The 17,986-nt window shown below is 39.9% G+C and overlaps 1 protein-coding gene across 1 annotated transcript in view; it reads right to left on the minus strand.

The window, feature by feature from the left end:
• Positions 1–13,276: 13,276 nt before the first annotated feature.
• Positions 13,277–17,986, minus strand: part of FCRL4 (Fc receptor like 4) — a 45,451-nt gene continuing 40,741 nt past the window's right edge. The window contains 2 exon segments of the mRNA XM_086394078.1: positions 13,277–13,585; positions 13,684–13,715. Coding sequence (XP_086250204.1) covers positions 13,406–13,585; positions 13,684–13,715 — 212 coding nt within the window. The 3' untranslated portion in view covers positions 13,277–13,405.

Raw genomic sequence — 17,986 nt, forward strand, 5'->3', positions numbered from 1 at the left:
CTTATTTAATGTTTGCATCAACACTATAACAGTTAAATAATGAAATAAGAGAGGCAATATTCTTTCAGGTCAGTATTATCATCTTCATTTTATATATAAGGAAAACTGAAGCTCAAAGAAATTAAGTACCTTAATTTCAAGTACCTTGTAAGCCTGAAGACTCTTAAGCAGTAGTGAAGCAGGCTTTCATCCCAGATCTATCTGAGACTGAACCTAACCAATTCAATGAAGAGATTCAACAGGCATTAACATTTGAATAGGAATCTAGATACAACATTGCCCTTGTTGGAGAAGACTCTTGAGGGTCCCTTGGACTGCAAGGAGATCCAACCAGTCCTGGGTGTTCATTGGTAGGACTGATGTTGAAGCTGAAACTCCAATACTTCGGCCACCTCATGCGAAGAGCTGACTCATTTGAAAAGACCCTGATGCTGGGAAAAATTGAGGGCAGAGGGAGAAGGGGACAACAGAGGATGAGATGGTTGGATGGCATCACCAACTCAATGGACATGAGTTTGGGTAGGCTCCAGGAGTTGGTGATGGACAGGGAGGCCTGGCATGCTGGGGTTCATGGGGTCGCAAAGAGTTGAACACAACTGAGCGACTGAACTAAACTGAAAGCCATCTGTAACAGCAACATTTTCCATGGTCAAATGATTATATCTCAAAGGCAATTACTAAGGACCTATTCTGGGTCCCTGGTGGCAGGAAATGGAAACTTGGTTTTATGAAGTCTATAAATAAATGTTGTACTCTCTATAACAGTACAGGTTAAAGCTAAAAAGTTTTGGAAGACAAAGGAAGAGACATATTTAAATTAGGATGTGAGGAATTAGCCACAGTAATCTCATGATCATTGGATAAACCATGTAGCTCAAGGGCTCTGTCAACCATTGTGGAAAAGGGTTGGAACCTCTCCATTCTCTGGCTATCAATAGCTGGAGGGAAAATCTCAGATGCAGTGATGAAAGAGGATTGATAGAGATGAATAAGGAGTGCTGGCAGCATAAACAAATCTAGACAAAGGTAGGATTTACTTTAAATGTTACCATCAGGTCATTTTCCAGGGGGAAAATGTAACAGGCATGGTTCTATCATGACAGAGAGGTAAAGAAGCACAGGCTGTGTTACCAGAAAGACTCAGAGCACTTCCGCTTACAAGAGGGATGACCTCAAGCCCGTTTTCAAACTTGACCTCAGGCCTCTTCATCTTTATAAAGGAAACAACACCACCCTTCTAGGTAGGTTGGTGCCAACCTATTCAAAACTCAGATCTGCATGAAACCAAAACGCGCTATTGTTTTAAATATGCACTTTCTACTCTACAACTTTTTACCAAATTGCCTTTATTTGTGGTGATGAACACTTACTGAAAATCACTGAATGAATCTATATATATATTTAACAATTCTACTGAAGTATAATTTTCAATGATGTAATCCACTTGCTTTATCATGACAATCTAATTTTTAAAAAATTTCCACCACCCCAAATAGGAACTTGGCACCCATTTGTACTCTCCATTCCCACCCACAGCCCAGGCAACAGATTACTAATTTACTTTCTTTCTCTGTAGATTTACCTATTCTGAGCATAGAAATCGATTTATAATATGTGGTTTTTTGTGTCTGGTTTCTTTCACTCAGTGTGTTTCCAAGTCTCATTCATGTTTTAGCATTCATGAGTATTTCTGTGAATGTATGTTGTTTTTTGAATCTTATTGGCTAGGATAAAAAGATTTATTAATAATACACTTGAATATTTCACAATTTCCATGAAGGTACTGTCTACATCAACCTGAGTCTGATAAGAGCAACAGTCAGAGATAACAGAAGAAATGGAGAAGGGAATGGCAACCCACTCCAGTATTCTTGCCTGGAGAATCCCATGGACAGAGGAGCCTGGCAAGCTACAGTCCATCGGGTCCCAAGAGTCGGATATGACTTAGCGACTAGATCATCATCATCAGAGATAACAAAGAAAGAACATATCTGACATCTACCACTGAATTTTGTAGGGTTCTGAGGGGAGCTACCCATCCCTAGGGGTCAATTTGCATACTTGCTACCATTTTTCTGACCATGTTCAGAAAAGATATAAGGTCAGATTAGGCTGCCCTTAACCTCTGTCTTGGCATGCTGGACATTCTTTTCGTGTGCTGTGGCTTTGCTACCTTAAACAGGTAGCAAAGAACAAAAGCTCCCCAGCCTTCCAACTTTTTATTAGTTCTCTAATCTATGTCCTTTTCCTCCACCTAATTTAACCTCTAAATATATGCTATTCATCATTTTCTGTTGACTTTTATTTCTTATTAATTTATCTACCTGATTACATTTTAAAAGGTAATCCAAAGAGGCACCCTTCACTGGGATGGTCAAACAAATCTCTCCCCATCTTAAAATACTTGCTGGACCTGCCAAGATGAACCTCACCTACAATGTCTGTGCAAAGACTCTTTTCTCTGTGTTTTTCTTTTTTTACAATTTGGCCATCTCAATACATCATCTGCCTTGTATAAAATGATCATTGGTCAGAGAGGAAGCTTGGTGTATGGGGAGAACATTGGGATTCAAATTTGATGGACATGAAGCTCAATCTTAGCTGTCAGTTACCCTCTGGGTGACTTTTGGAAAACTAGGCAGGATTTTTAGCCCCAGTTTTCTCATTTATAGGGCTTCCCACATAGCTCAGTTGGTAAAGCATCTGCCTGCAATGCAGAAGACCTGGGTTCAACTCCTGGGTCGGGAAGATTCTGTGGGGAAGGAAATGGCAACCCACTCCAGTATTCTTGCCTGGAGAATCTCATGGACAGAAGAGATTTTGAGCCCCAGTTTTCTCATCTATAAAGCTAATATTAATTATACTTGCCTTCTAGTTATTGTTGACATTAAATGAGATAATAGCAAAGTATATATCATAAGCATATAGTAGATACTGCATAAATGGCAGTTATGAAGTTTATTAACCTGTCACACTGAACTCAGCTCTCTCTTTTTTTTTTTTTCATTCATGTAACCAACCAGGAGCTTTTGGAGCTTACCCAGAACAGACCCCTCCCCCGTATCCTCAGCTTTAGCTTCTTTCTGAAGTACCCAGATATTAGTATCTCATGCGTATTTCCTGAGTTTTTCAGATGCTAAAAACCACCACCAACTGTAAGAAATTAACTTATCGGTGATCATGAGAACATAGCATGCAGATCTACTGACACACAAGGACTGATAAAATTAACCACCCCGTTACTTCAACATCAACCAATCAGAGAACTGTGTACAAGCTGATCACGTAACCTGTCGCCCCCCTCCCTCACCTGGCCTTTAAAATGCTTTGCTGAAACCCTTTGAGGAGTTCAAGTTTGGGAGGAGGGGGCATGAGCCACCCATCTCCTTGAATGGCCCTGCAATAAATCTTTCTTTGCTCCAAACTCTGACGTTTCAGGTTTTTTTGGCCTCACTGCTCATGGAGCACATGAAATTGTGTTCGGTAATGTTCACACAGTGACTCTTTCATCGAGGCTGCCCTCAGCCCAAGGTTTTCAGATCCAATCGCCTTCTCATACCAGCACCAGCATGATCACAAATTCCAATGATGGGTTCAAATAATTAGAAAGAATTTATAAAAAGATAATTAAAACTTGTGTTGGGCCTGTTTGATTCTGGAAGGTCCATTGGAGAAGACCTCTGACTAGCCACTTGTGACTTGCTGGAAGCATCAAAACTATATCCAGTTCCATGAGCTTATGACCTGTGCAGTTACACAGGGTCCTGCACTATAAAGGGTTTAATGCTCTGCTGTTGCCATCTTGAAATTTCTAATACCTTTATGTTTAAATTTGTGCTTTGTAAATGAAGCCTAATGGGACAATGGAGTCAGCACATGAGCAGAGAAGATACTTACAATAGGTGTATCCACTTTCCTTGGTGCCTAAATGCAAATAGCATTTAAATACCCCATGAACACAGAATTCCAGTTGGATCCACCATGCTCAGGAAGACTCAAAGGGAGTACAAACTAAACATTAGATCAATAACTAAAAGCCCCCAAAAGCCACACTTTCAATTTGAGCCAGAACTTGATTCAAACACAGTAAGAAGGAAGTTGAGTTCTAAGAAACTTGAACAACCAAGAAACCCTATTGTATCCTTTCTTATGGTACTTCCCTATATCAGTTAATCATGTATGTTGAAAATAACATAGAAGGAAAAGGAAATATAAGGCAATCTCAGTATTTCAGTCTTTCCTTACTTGTCAGTAATCCACAAATAGAAAGTATTGGCATAATGTGCTTATATTAAGAAACTAAATTTTAAGTGAGACGTTGTTTTTTTTTTTTTTCAGAATTTCCACTCTTCTTGTAAAAACAAAATGCCTATGCATGAATGAACTATGAAATAGCAATTGTCTAATTTCTGTGGTTCTACATATGAGTGAAATACTCTCATATTTCCAGTTAAAGCTGGCATTGCAAAATATAGAGGTGATCCTTTATATTGCTAATGATTTAAATTTTTGTTTTTTCTTTTCTTATGATGACCTTAAATAGCAAATAAGAAACATCATGGCAAGAAGAGGGAGAGACCATGGAAGAAAGAAAAAAAAAGTTTTATATATTAGTACTTTTAGCATCACTTTTTTTCTCTTGGTTTTTGAACAAGGGGTCTTCCATTTTTGCTGGGAGCCAGTACGGGAGTTCCCACCCATGACAAAGTCATGTGGGAGAGCCCTGACAGGCAAGGCGAGTCAGGGCTCGAGGACCCCTCTGGATCTGCCTGAGCGTCTACCCCAAAACCAGAATCTGTCTGTTTTACTATTTTACAACTTTCACCAACTCCTCTGACATCAATGGGGGGCTATTCCCGACCACCTTTCTCTGAAAGAAATCAACTTAAAGCTCTAGTTAAATACCCTCCTGGGCATAATAGGAGTGTTTCAATCCAAACCCCTCAGATGGCTCTCTAACTTGCCTGACAGGTTTACCCGGACTCCTACAGCTACGCTGTTTACGGCCTCCCAACCGCGAGAGGCATGGGAAGCTTAAGATATTCAAACAGTATAGAGCCTCTCAGAGAGTTAGAAATTGTTAGAATAGAACTAGTAGAAGATTTCATTGTTGAGCCAATGCTTGCTGCCAAGTTTCCACATCCCCTGTATTGTATCCTCAGAAGTGTATTAATTAATATAGTTGGTATATGGAAAAAAATAAGTAGTGGCCTTGGTGTTAACAACTTTAGACCCTTAAGGTAATAAATTATTTCCTTTGTTGTAAGCCCACTGCACCTTTGCCCTATAGGAATGCAACTTTATCTAACACCTTCGGAGGATGGCGCCAAACTTTAAAATAATTACTCTCAGAGAAAATAAGTCTTACAGTTGACAAACCTTTATCAGAGTCATAAAATGTTAACAGGCCTTCTGGCCAGAAGATGATGTAAATCACCTAAACCATTTGTATATGATAAGTTTGCAGAGAAGAAAGCCTGGTCTCGATAAGGATCAAAGACTGCTGACTTTGCATGATTTTACACCCCCTATTATCCTCTATGCACGACTTAAGGTATATAAGCTCCCTTTGAAAATAAAGCTACAGGCCTTACTCAAAGCTTGGTCTCCCCGTGTCATTCTTTCTTCCTTCCTTTTCTCTCCTTTTCTTCTCTGTTCTTCCTTCATGGTAACTGACTTGGAGCGTGGGGGCTCTCTGAGACCACTTACTTGCCTGGGCTTCCAAGACCCACTCAAGAAGGTGCCTAAGGTGGGGCACCTTCCGCTATTCTAGAGGGCGCCTGCGGCCTCCGTGGTCAGTGCAAACCTGGCGTCACAGGTTTTATTATTTTCCCACATAAACCAGTCAGATCAAACGTCTGTGTCTTTTTCCTTTTATCTATCTTTTTCGCCAATGCCGTCCTCCCGAGGGAATCCCTGGATCCAACCGGGGCTGGACCCCAGTACGTTTTCACTTTTCACTGGGTCATAAAAGTTATATAATATCCTGAATCTAACTCTGCCCTCCTCTTCATGACCCTGAATAGCTTCTTGGGGAGAACTTGGACTTCCTGTGTTCTCAGGGAAGGAGGCCCTGTGCAAATGAGCTGATTTCCTCTCATAATGAAAATTCTATTTTTTTTTTTTTTCTTTTTTTAGCTAGAAAATAATAGAAGCCAACTGGTTTGAGGCTTTCCCCTTGCCCCTCCAGCTTATGTAAATTTTTGAGGTGTTATTTTTCCATGCCTCTGGCAAGTCTGAAGACATAACACAATTTTGCATAAACATAAATGATATATTTATCTTGGGGTTCCTCTTTCTGAGACTCTTGAGCTGACATTTGGGTAGGGGTTGTTTTTACATCTTATCTTAAGGCCATGCTTAGCTTTAGAGATTTTATTAAATATAATAAGCAAGAAGCTGGGATGGTGCTAATGAGACCAAAGGCTGGTGGCAAGCACAGCAGAATCATTAAAAACACAAGATGGAATTATCATAGTGATTATCTAGGTAAACTTCCTAACAACTCGAGAGTGAAGGCAATGAATCAAATTCTTAAAGAAAAGGAAAAAGACTAAGCCCCAAAGTGATTGGCCAGAAGGAGAGAGATGTGATGTGAATCTCAAATTTTCCACAAAGTTTTTGGCAAATAAAGTCCCAGTGCATAAAATGCAACACTGAGCAAAACTGGGTGAGGCTGCAGTTTTGCCAAGAAATTTTTGAATTATACTCCAGTTTGTCTCCATCTATGGCATCGTAGTTCCCCTGAGCAGCCTAAGCCAAATTCCTGGGAGCTGTCCTCGATGCCTTTCTTCACTTCTAATCGATCAATTACTTTTACTGAGTTTCTCAAAAAACAAGTTTTGTGCCCCTCCCCTGTACTGCGTCTGTGGCTCTACCCTGTTCATCTAACCTAGACTACAGTGACAGTACCTAAGCACTCTCCCTGTCACCAGGCTCACCCACCATGAAGCTGTGACACAACCACCAGAAAGAGCTCTCTGAAGGACACAAATCTGAGACACACTGTTAGACTAAATCATCCTTGGTTCCTGATGGTTACAAGATAAATTTCCTTATGGTGCCAAGGTTACTGGGATAGCTGCCTTTCCAGACTGACACAATTTTCCAGTAAGCAGATTTTTACTCTGAACATATACTAATCTGCTTATAAGTTCCTGAACACATTTTTCTGTTTTAAACCTGAGCACAGTTATCTATGTCTGTCTAGGCAACCCACTCCAGTGTTCTTGCCTGGAGAATCCGAGGGACGGAGGAGCCTGGTAGGCTGTCATCTCTGGGGTCGCACAAGGTTAGACACGACTGAAGCGACTTAGCAGCAGCAGCAGCAGCAAAGCCCTTTGCTTCATTTCCTAGCCCATTCTTTCTGTGTTTAGTTTTCTAATTCAGTTTCCTTTTCCTCTCCTTACCGTTCCTTCCTTTCTCCTCTTCCTGACAGCTAATATTTCTTATTAATAAATGTTTACTGTGTCTTAAACTTTATGCTTAAGACTCCACACATTTAATCCTCACAGCATGTTTATGAATTAGGTTCTACTGCTCTCTCATTTTTAATCTCTAAGGAGATATTTGAGTAACTTAACAGTCAATCCTAAAGGAAATCAACACAGAATATTTATTGTAAGGACTGATGCTGAAGCTGAAGCTCCAATACTTTGGTCACCTGATGCAAAGAGCTAACTCATGGGAAAAGATCCTGATTCTGGCAAAGGTAGAAGGCAGGAGGAGAAGGGGACAACAAAGGATGAGATAGTTGGATGGCATCACTGACTCAATGGACGTGAGTTTGAGCAGACTCCGGGAGCTGGTAATGGACAAGTCCATGGATCACAAAGAGTTCGTCACAACTTTGCAACTGAACAACAACAGCTAAGGTTACATAGATATGAACTGTGACCTGGATCTGAACTCAGATCCGGTTGGTTCCTACATGTTAATATTCTCTTGCTCACTGTGTGCTATCTCTTCCAGAAAAAATTTCCCTGAAAATTGCCCTTGGTTGAGTCACACAGTGACTAGCTGGGGTGTCCATAAGATCTGTGTCCTCTGATTTCCAGGCCTCAGCTGGATTCCTACTCCCACTCCTGAGTTAGGTAGGGAAACTGTGGCTAAGTTCTGGTCAGTGGCCTGTGGGAGCAATGAAATGTATTTCACTTTCAGGACTGGGCCCTAAAGTCTTTTGGCTGACCTTCCATGCTCTCCCCTTTTGCAGAGGAACTGGAAGCACTGAAGATGGCAGTACCATGAGATGTAAGCAACCTATGTTCCTGAGTGGCTGGGTGGAGTGCAGCCTTACCCTTCACTCTGAGAGCAACTGATGATTTGTTTGGAAAGTTCCTGAGTCTTCTGGGCTCACCTGTTACAACTGTTAATGTTACTTTCCCTAACACATGGGCTAAGTGCTCCATCTAATCATGCTGCTAAGTCACTTCAGTCGTGTCTGACTCTTTGTGACCCCATGGATGGCAGCCTACCAGGCTCCTCCATCCATGGGATTTTCCAGGCAAGGGTACTGGAGTGGGTTGCCATTGCCTTCTCCCCATCTAATCATACTTTCCCATTATACTGGAATTATCTCTTTATGTATCTATCTCTTCCAGTGCGTTACTTTGGAAACTTCTTTTTAATTTTATTTTTAATTGAAGAATAATTGCTTTACAATAGTGTGTCGGTTTCTGCCACACATCAATATGAATCAGCCATAGGCATATATATAGCCCCTCCCTCATGAAACTTCCTCCCACCCCCCACCCCTTTCCACGCCTCTAGGTTATCACAGAGCCCTGGTGAGTTCCCTGAATCATACAGCAAATCCCCACTGGCTCTATATCTTACATTTGGCAGTGTAAATGTGTTCATGCTGCTCTGCCCATTTGTCCCACCCTCTCATTCCCCTTCCCTTGTATCCAGTCTGTTTTCTACTGGAAACTTCTTAAGGAGAAACAATTTTTCCTAATCTATCTTTATGTTTGGTATACTAAGTGCACAATAAATATTTTTTGACCTAGAAAATAAATCAGTGGCTTACTAAACACTGACAATTAATATGTATTGAATGCTTATATGCAAAAGGCACATTATCAGACACTTACATTGATTGCTTTATATAATTCTCATAATTCATAAATGTTAACTAAGTGCTTATCATGTGTTGGGCTCTGAAAGAGGCACTAAGGGTACATTCTTAAACAAAGCAAATAAAATTCTTGTTTACATAGAGCATAAATTATGCTTTGGGTAATCAGATAATAAACAAATAATTTATAATGTCAGATGACAAAAGTGCTTTGGATAAATATGAGGTAGCATAAGAAGAAGAGTTGATGAAGATTAGATGATGTGTCTATCATAAACAGGTAATAAGGGAAGACTTTATGGAGATTACATTTGAGTAAGCTCTAAAGGATGAGAGGAAACAAGTAGTGGTTATCAAGAGGAAAGGCATTACAGATAGAGGGAACTGCAAGGACAAAAGCCTTTATTAGGAATGTGCTCACAATGGTCATACAAGGTATGAGCATGTGTGCTAAGTCGCTTCAGTTGTGTCAGAGTCTGCTATCCTTCGGACTGTCGCACACCAGGCTCCTCTGTCCTTGGGATTCTCCTGGCAAGAATACTGAAGTGGGTTGCCATGCCCATCTCCAGGAGATCTTTCTGAGCCAAGGATCAAACCCGCGTCTCATGTCTCCTGCATTGGCAGGTAGGTTCTGAGAGTCAATCCTTAGGCAGGTTGATAAGAAGTCCAGGGTCCCCAAGGAGGAGTAAGGGGTCTGGAATTCTCAAGGAGGAGGAAAGGACAAGGTTTTTTTCTACATTCCTTAGTAAGGATTATATAACTATAATGTATCCTGCTTTGAGGACATGTTTCTTTTTCCTGAAAACCTTCTGACTAATCCTGTTGTCTTAAAATGTATATTGTGGAAATAGATCTAGTAATATCTTTACAACCTTGAGACATCCTTTTGATTTATTGTAATAAACAATTAAAAAGTATATAACTCCCTTGCTAAGACTAAGAATGGGGGCACTCTCCAGCCCCTTCCTGATGTCTATGTCAGAAGCTTTCTCTGTTCCTTTTTCACTTTAATAAAACTCTGCTACACAAAAGCTGTTGAGTGATCAAGCCTGATGCCTGGTCCCAAAGTTAAATCTTCGGAGACCACAAATTCACCATCGTTCACCATAAGCTATCAGTTCTTACTACTTGGGAAGCCCATGAGGTACATAGTATCTTCATTTTGCATACAGGGAAATTAGATGCAAAAAATGTATATAATTTATCTAAGAAATTATAAGTGGCAATTCAAGTCTTGAACTAAAATCTTTTGGATTTAAAACCCATATTCATTTTGATACACTGCTTTTACTAGCTACACTAAAAGTACACACACACACACACACACACACACACACCATTCTAAAAGAACTGTCATGGCAGATCTTTTAGAATAAAATAGGCAATTCAGATATTCAAAAGTATTTATTAAGCACCTAGAATGTATCAAGCATAGTTCTAGGTGCTTGGGATGTGTCAGTGAGCGAAAAAGACAAACGTTGTTTCCCTTAATTTACTTTCCAGAGGACTGACATACAATAAGCATAGTACATAAGCAAATTGTATGGTATATTTTAAAGTGATAAATGCTTGAGGGATAAAAGTAAAGCAGAGTGTGGGAGATTGGGAGTGCTTAACATTCTTTTTAACTTTTTATTTTGTATTGGAGTATAGCCAATATTAATGCATATTATAGTTTCAGCTAGACAGCAAAGGAACTCAGCAACACATATACATGTATCTGTTCTCTCCCCAGACTCTCCTTCCATCCAGGCTGCCACATAACATTGAGCAGAGTTTCCCATGCTATTCACAGTAGGACATTGTCAGCTATACATTTTAAATATAGCAGTGTGTACATGCCCATCCCAAACTCCTTAACTATCCCGTCCACCCTAGGTCTTATTATCTTTTTAAATTTTATTTATTTTTAATTGGAGGATATTGCTTTACACTACTGTGTCAGTTTCTGCCATACATCAACATGATTCAGCCATAAGTGTGCATATGTCTTCTCCCTCTCGAACCTCCCTCCCAGCCCATCCCACCCCTCCAGCTTGTCACAGAGCCCTGGTTTGAGTTCTCTCAATCATACAACAATTCCTACTGGCTATCTACTTTACATATGGCTTTTACATACTTTACACTTTTGTTTTTCTCTTTCTGACTTACTTCACTCTGTATAATAGGCTTTAGGTTCATCCACCTCATTAACATTGACTCAAATGTGTTCCTTTTTATGACTGAGCAATGTTCAAAGAAGACATACAGATGGCTAATGAACACATGAAAAGATGCTGAACATTGCTCATTATTAGAGAAATGCAAATCAAACTACAATGTGAACTCACCTCACACTGGTCAGAATAGCCATCATCAAAAAATCTACAAACAATAAATGCTGGAGAGAATGTGGAGAAAAGGGAACCCTCTATCATTGTTGGTGGAAATGCAAACTGATACAGCCACTATCGAAGCCAGTATGGAGTTTCCTTAAAAACTGGGAATAAAACTACGATATGACCCAACAATCCCACTACTGGGCTACCCTGAGACAATCATAATTGTAAAAGACACATGTACGCCAATGTTCCTTGCAGCACTATTTACTGTAGCTAGGACACGAAACAACCTAGAGATCCATTGGGTAAAGAAGCTGTGGTACATATGTACAATGCAATGCTTAACTTTTTATCATCAAAATTTAAGACATACAAAGAGACTAGTATAAGCTCTACTTCCTCCCTTTACATACCTATCATCCAGCTTCAGAAATGGTGCTCACATGACCAATCTTGCTTTATCTGTACCTCTATCCACTTCCTGCCCACCCAACTCTTATTGGATTATTTCAAGCAAAATCATAATATTTAATGTACAAATACTTCCGTATTAAGTAAAAGATGAATATTTTTAATAAAAACATAACCATAATACTATCATTTATACCCAAAACATAAATTCTTCAAACATATAAATTATCCAAACATAATTTCTTCATATTAATGTATAAATTTCATTTAGTATTCCATAAGTAATTCTTTTTAAACTTGATTTGTTTGAGGCAAGACCCACTCATTCCTTTTGACTGACATGTCTTAAGTATCATTTAATTTATAAGTCTTCCCTTCCTCCTTTCTTTTTTTGTTAAAGAAACCAGATCATTTATCCTTTAGAATTTTTCCATAGTTTAGATTTTTCTGATCACAATCCCATGGTGCTATTTAACAAAATCCTTTGTCCACTGTATTTCCTATAAACTGGTAGTTAGATCTAGAGACTTCAATAGATCTACTTCTGATAATTCAGGCTTAAATACTTTGTAGGTGGTATTGAATACTTCCACTAGGAGGCCTATAATATTAGGCTGGGTTTTTTTATATCAACTTGATCATTAGGTGTAGCATGAAACATTCACACAAAATAGTTGCCTTCTATTTCTTTCAGTCCTTCTTCATTTATTGGAAGAATTATTCTAACATCACCTATTTGATAACTCAAAGATACAGCTCCTACAAGAAAGGTGGCTCTATATTCTTTGAATAGGAAAAAGTATTTAGAGACTACAGCATGTGCAATGGATGCTCATTGTTACTGAATTATTAATTATTTCTAGACCTTTCTGGTGGATGACCTCAGAAATAGATAACATTTTTTAAATGAGCAGTTTTTGTCATCAGTTTGTACTGACATTTCCAATTCAAATTTAGGTTTTCCAGGTTGTTACTTAACTTTTTATATTTGTTGTATTTCTTGTCTCCAGTGTTAAAAATCTTTGCCCCTAATAACATTAATGAAATCAGGTTTTGCTTTTGGAAGCTCAGTCTGGAGCCTGCTTCTCCAGCTCTTCAAATGATTTTTCAAAGTAGCCGATATAAATTTTTTAATTCCTTTATCTGTAAACCACTTGAAATGGATTCTTTTGTCTGCAACTGAATCCTGACAGGCAGTGTAAGCAGGAGGGATGGACCTGTGCTTTGCTTGTGAAGTATGCAGGCAGCCACTCATAGTGAAACCAATTGAAGCAACCTATTCCCCACAGGGAGAGTTGCTGAATATGTATTAAACAGAGACCTGATTCACTCAGTCTTTTCTATCTAGGTAGAAATCCCAATTCTCCAAAATTTGTCCTTCTGTTTTTCTACAGCAGTCTTTTCCCTCTCCTGAAATCAGACAGTAAGGAGCACCTTAGATTAGGCTCAGAGAAGGTATATAGGCTTCTCTCTTGACCATGGATCTTGGTCATTTCAGTGTAGTCTCTGAGGGGTCTTCCCATCACTGCCTCAGACTGGATGAATCAGAAGTCCTTGAAGTGAATGCACATGGGCAAGAAGAACTGGAAAGCTGGAACTAGTTGGTCGCTCCAGAGTCCTCAAGGACTGCACTAAGCTGGGTCTTTGGATCAGAGACAAGTTGTATAAGTAGGATATTCTGATAACTTTCCTTGGCATCTTCATCTTTAGAGCTGACCTTTCCAGCTGAATCATCTCAGAGCTGTGTCTTCACTTCAGAGTAGACAGTTGAGATATGCTGGGGTGGAAAAAAGATAGAAGAAGAACTGGAAGGAGAGGGAATGTGGGGTGATAGGTAGTAGTGGGAGAGAAAAACAGTCAGGAAATGAAACTCACCTGGTCCTCTAGAGATGTTCTGAAGGTATTGGCTGTGGAGAAAAAGAAAACCACAGGGTGATGAATGTTTGGATCCACTCCAAACCCAGTCTTCTAGCTTATTTCCCAGAATCTGGGAGTCATTGGGCTGTCTGCATTGATTCTCATTTTCTCTTCTCTGCCACCTAACACCTCCTACAACACACATGATCTTGTTTTACCATTTCTTTACCCAACCCTCTGGATGTTCTTTGCAAGCTCCATTGATCTATAAAGTTCTCCCTCAATACCACAAAGAGAAACCTCACTCCCTTTCTTTACAGATGCTAAGAGATAATTTCTCTCTTAGTTTCAATTATTGCCTCTCTTAATTTACAGCACCTCCATCTCACCAATCGCAAAGTCCAACCCCTGCTTTTTCTGCAAGTTCACACTAGAATCCTTTAAATGTATTCCCTGAGGGAAAAACTGTCTTATATTATCATGTTCTGGTTTTGATTTGATTGCCAAAGTTTCTTGGAGATGGAACCACAGTAAGAGAAAACTTTCAGTTCAGTTCAGTTCAGTCACTCAGTCGTGTCCAACTCTTTGCGACCCCATGAATCGCAGCACGCCAGGCCTCCCTGTCCAGCACCAACTCCCAGAGTTCACCCAGACTTACGTCCATTGAGTCAGTGATGCCATCCAGCCATCCTCTGTCATCCCCTTCTCCTCCTGCCCCCAATCCCTCCCAGCATCAGAGTCTTTTCCAATGAGTCAACTCTTCGCATGAGGTGGCCAAAGTACTGGAGTTTCAGCTTCAGCATCATTCCTTCCAAAGAAATCCCAGGGCTGATCTCCTTCAGAATGGACTGGTTGGATCTCCTTGCAGTCTAAGGGACTCTCAAGAGTCTTCTCCAACACCACAGTTCAAAAGCATCAATTCTTCGGCACTCAGCCTTCTTCACAGTCCAACTCTCACATCCATACATGACCACAGGAAAAACCATAGCCTTGACTAGACGAACCTTTGTGGGCAAAGTAATGTCTCTGCTTTTGAATATGCTATCTAGGTTGGTCATAACTTTCCTTCCAAGGAGTAGGCGCCTTTTAATTTCATGGCTGCAATCACCATCTGCAGTGATTTTGGAACCCCAAAAAATAAAGTCTGACACTGTTTCCACTGTTTCCCCATCTATTTCCCATGAAATGATGGGACCAGATGCCATGATCTTAGTTTCCTGAATGTTGAGCTTTAAGCCAACTTTTTCACTCTCCACTTTCACTTTCATCAAGAGGCTTTTTAGTTCCTCTTCACTTTCTGCCATAAGGGTGGTGTCATCTGCATATCTGAGGTTATTGATATTTCTCCCAGCAATCTTGATTCCAGCTTGTGCTTCTTCCAGTCCAGTGTTTCTCATGATGTACTCCACATAGAAGTTAAATAAGCAGGGTGACAATATACAGCCTTGACGCACTCCTTTTCCTATTTAGAACCAGTCTGTCATTCCATGCCCAGTTCTAACTGTTGCTTCCTGACCTGCATATAGGTTTCTCAAGAGGCAGATCAGGTGGTCTGGTATTCCCATCTCTTTCAGAATTTTCCACAGTTTCTTGTAATCCACACAGTCAAAGGCTTTGGCATAGTCCATAAAGCAGAAATAGATGTTTTTCTGGAACTCGCTTGCTTTTTCCATTATCCAGCGGATGTTGGCAATTTGGTCTCTGGTTCCTCTGCCTTTTCTCAAACCAGCTTGAACATCAGGAAGTTCACGGTTCACATGTTGCTGAAGCCTGGCTTGGAGAATTTTGAGCATTACTTTACTGGTATGTGAGATGAGTGCAATTGTGTGGTAGTTTGAGCATTCTTTGGCATTGCCTTTCTTTGGGATTGGAATGAAAACTGACCTTTTCCAGTCCTGTGGCCACTGCTGAGTTTTCCAAATTTGCTGGCATATTGAGTGCAGCACTTTCACAGCATCATTTTTCAGGACTTGCAAGAGCTCAACTAGAATTCCATCACCTCCACTAGCTTTGTTCGAAGTGATGCTTTCTAAGGCCCACTTGACTTCACATTCCAGGATGTCTGGCTCTAGGTAAGTGATCACACCATTTCTCACATCCTCCTTATTAGACATAAAGAATCTCAGAGCAGATAGAATCATGAGAACTATATAGTAATTTTATGGAGGGATAGAGCCTGGGGAAAAGGATACATCCTGGGATACTCTGTTTTTCATCATATTTTTTCCATGGATCTTTTGGGGTTACAGATCTTTTTAATGACTGAATAGAAGCTATGTACTCTCTCCCTGGAATAATAGACACATCAAAGGAACTTTGCATGCAATTTCAGGGCCTTCATGCAAACACTCAGGCACTGGTGAAGAAATATTGCTACAGATCATCAACACAGAGAGTGCCTGAAATATAACTCATCCACCAATAGAGTGCTCAGCTTCAAGGGTGTTTTGACAAATATGTCAAAGACAGAGTGTGAAGAATAGCAACTGATCAGGGTAACTTGATAAGAAGCACCCAATTAACCCAATCAAATTGGTGGCAATTCTAATTCTATCATTCAAAAGATCCTGATTAGTGAGGATGGCTGAGAAATCAGTGACAGACAAAGCAGGTGTTCAGAGGATATGCATTAGTCAAATATAGCAATAGGCACTATATGCAGCAAATATTATAGTAAAACAGAAGACTTAGTCTTCATTGGATTTGGGACCTTGCAGAAGTCTTTAACCTCATTTGTAAACCAAGTTCAGGATCAGCTTACAATTGAAATTTCTACTAGACACAAGGACACTGAAAGGCAACTTACAAGATGGAAGAAAACACTTGCAAACCATATTATCAGATAAGAGATTCATATGCAAAATATATAAGGAATTCATACAACTCAACAGCTAAACTAACAATAATAATAACCCAATTTTAAAATGGGCAAAGGATCTGAAGAGTTGTTTCTCTAAAGAAGACATACAAATGGTCAGCAGTTATTGAAAAGGTGCTCAACATCAGTAATCATCAGTGGAATCAAAACCAGAGTGAGATATCACATCACACCTGTTAGGATGGCTATCATTAAAAAGATAAAAGATACCAAGAGTTGGCAAGGATGTGGAGAAAAAGGAATTCTGGAACACTGTCAGTGAGAGTGTGAATTGGTACTGTTAATATGGAAAACTGTATGGAGTTTCTTAAAAAGTTAAAAATAAAACTACTGTATGATCCAGCAATTCCACTTCTAAGTACATATCCAAAGGAAATGAAATCAGGATCTTGACTAGATCACAGCAAGATATAGAAACAACTTAAAAGTTTATTGATGGATGAATGAAAACTGAAATATTATACACACACAGAGACATACACACACATATACAATGGAATATTATTCCACCTTAAGAAAGAAGGAAATCCTGTCATTTGTGACAACACAGTTGGATCTGGAAGACATTATGCTAAGAAAAATAAGCCAGATACAGAAGGACAAACACTGTATTTTTTCAAACTCACAGAAGCAGAGTAGAATAGTGGTTACAAGGAGCTTGGGGAAAGGAAACTAGAAGTAAGGCTCAAAAGGTGCAAAGTTTGAGTTATCAAGGATGAATACATTCTGGAGATATACTGTGTAGTAAGAAGAGAAGTGGAAGGCAAAGGAGAAAGGAAAAGATATACCCAACTGAATGCAGAGTCACAGAGAATAACAAGGAGAGATAAGAAGGCCTTCTTAAGGAAACAGTGCAAAGAAATAAAGGAAAATAATAGATGGGAAAAACTAGAGATCTCTTCAAGAACATTAGAGATATCAGGGAATATTTCATGCAAATATGGGCACAATAAAGGACAGAAACAGCAAGGACCTAATAGAAACAGAAGAGATTAAGAAAAGGTGGCAAGAATATACACAAGAACTGTACAAAAAAACTCTTAATGACCCAGATAACCACGATGGTGTGGTCACTCATCTAGAGCCAGACATCCTGAAATGTGAAGTCAAGTGGACCTTAGGAAGCATTACTACGAACAAAGCTAGTGGAGGTGACGGAATTCCAGCTGAGCCATTTCAAATCCTAAAAGATGATGCTGTTAAAGAGCTGCACTCAATATGCCAGCTGCTGCTGCTAAGTCGCTTCAGTCGTGTCCAACTCTGTTTGACCCCATAGACGGCAGCCCACCAGGCCCCCCCCCCCACCCCATCCCTGGGATTCTCCAGGCAAGAGCACTGGAGTGGGTTGCCATTTCCTTCTCCAATGCATGAAAGTGAAAAGTGAAAGTGAAGTCGCTCAGTCGTGTCTGACTCCTAGCGACCCCATGGACTGCAGCCTACCAG

This window comes from Bos grunniens, chromosome 3, assembly GCF_055505025.1.
Source record: "Bos grunniens cultivar Pamir isolate PY7600 chromosome 3, Bosgru_T2T1.0, whole genome shotgun sequence".
Lineage (NCBI taxonomy): Eukaryota > Metazoa > Chordata > Mammalia > Artiodactyla > Bovidae > Bos > Bos grunniens.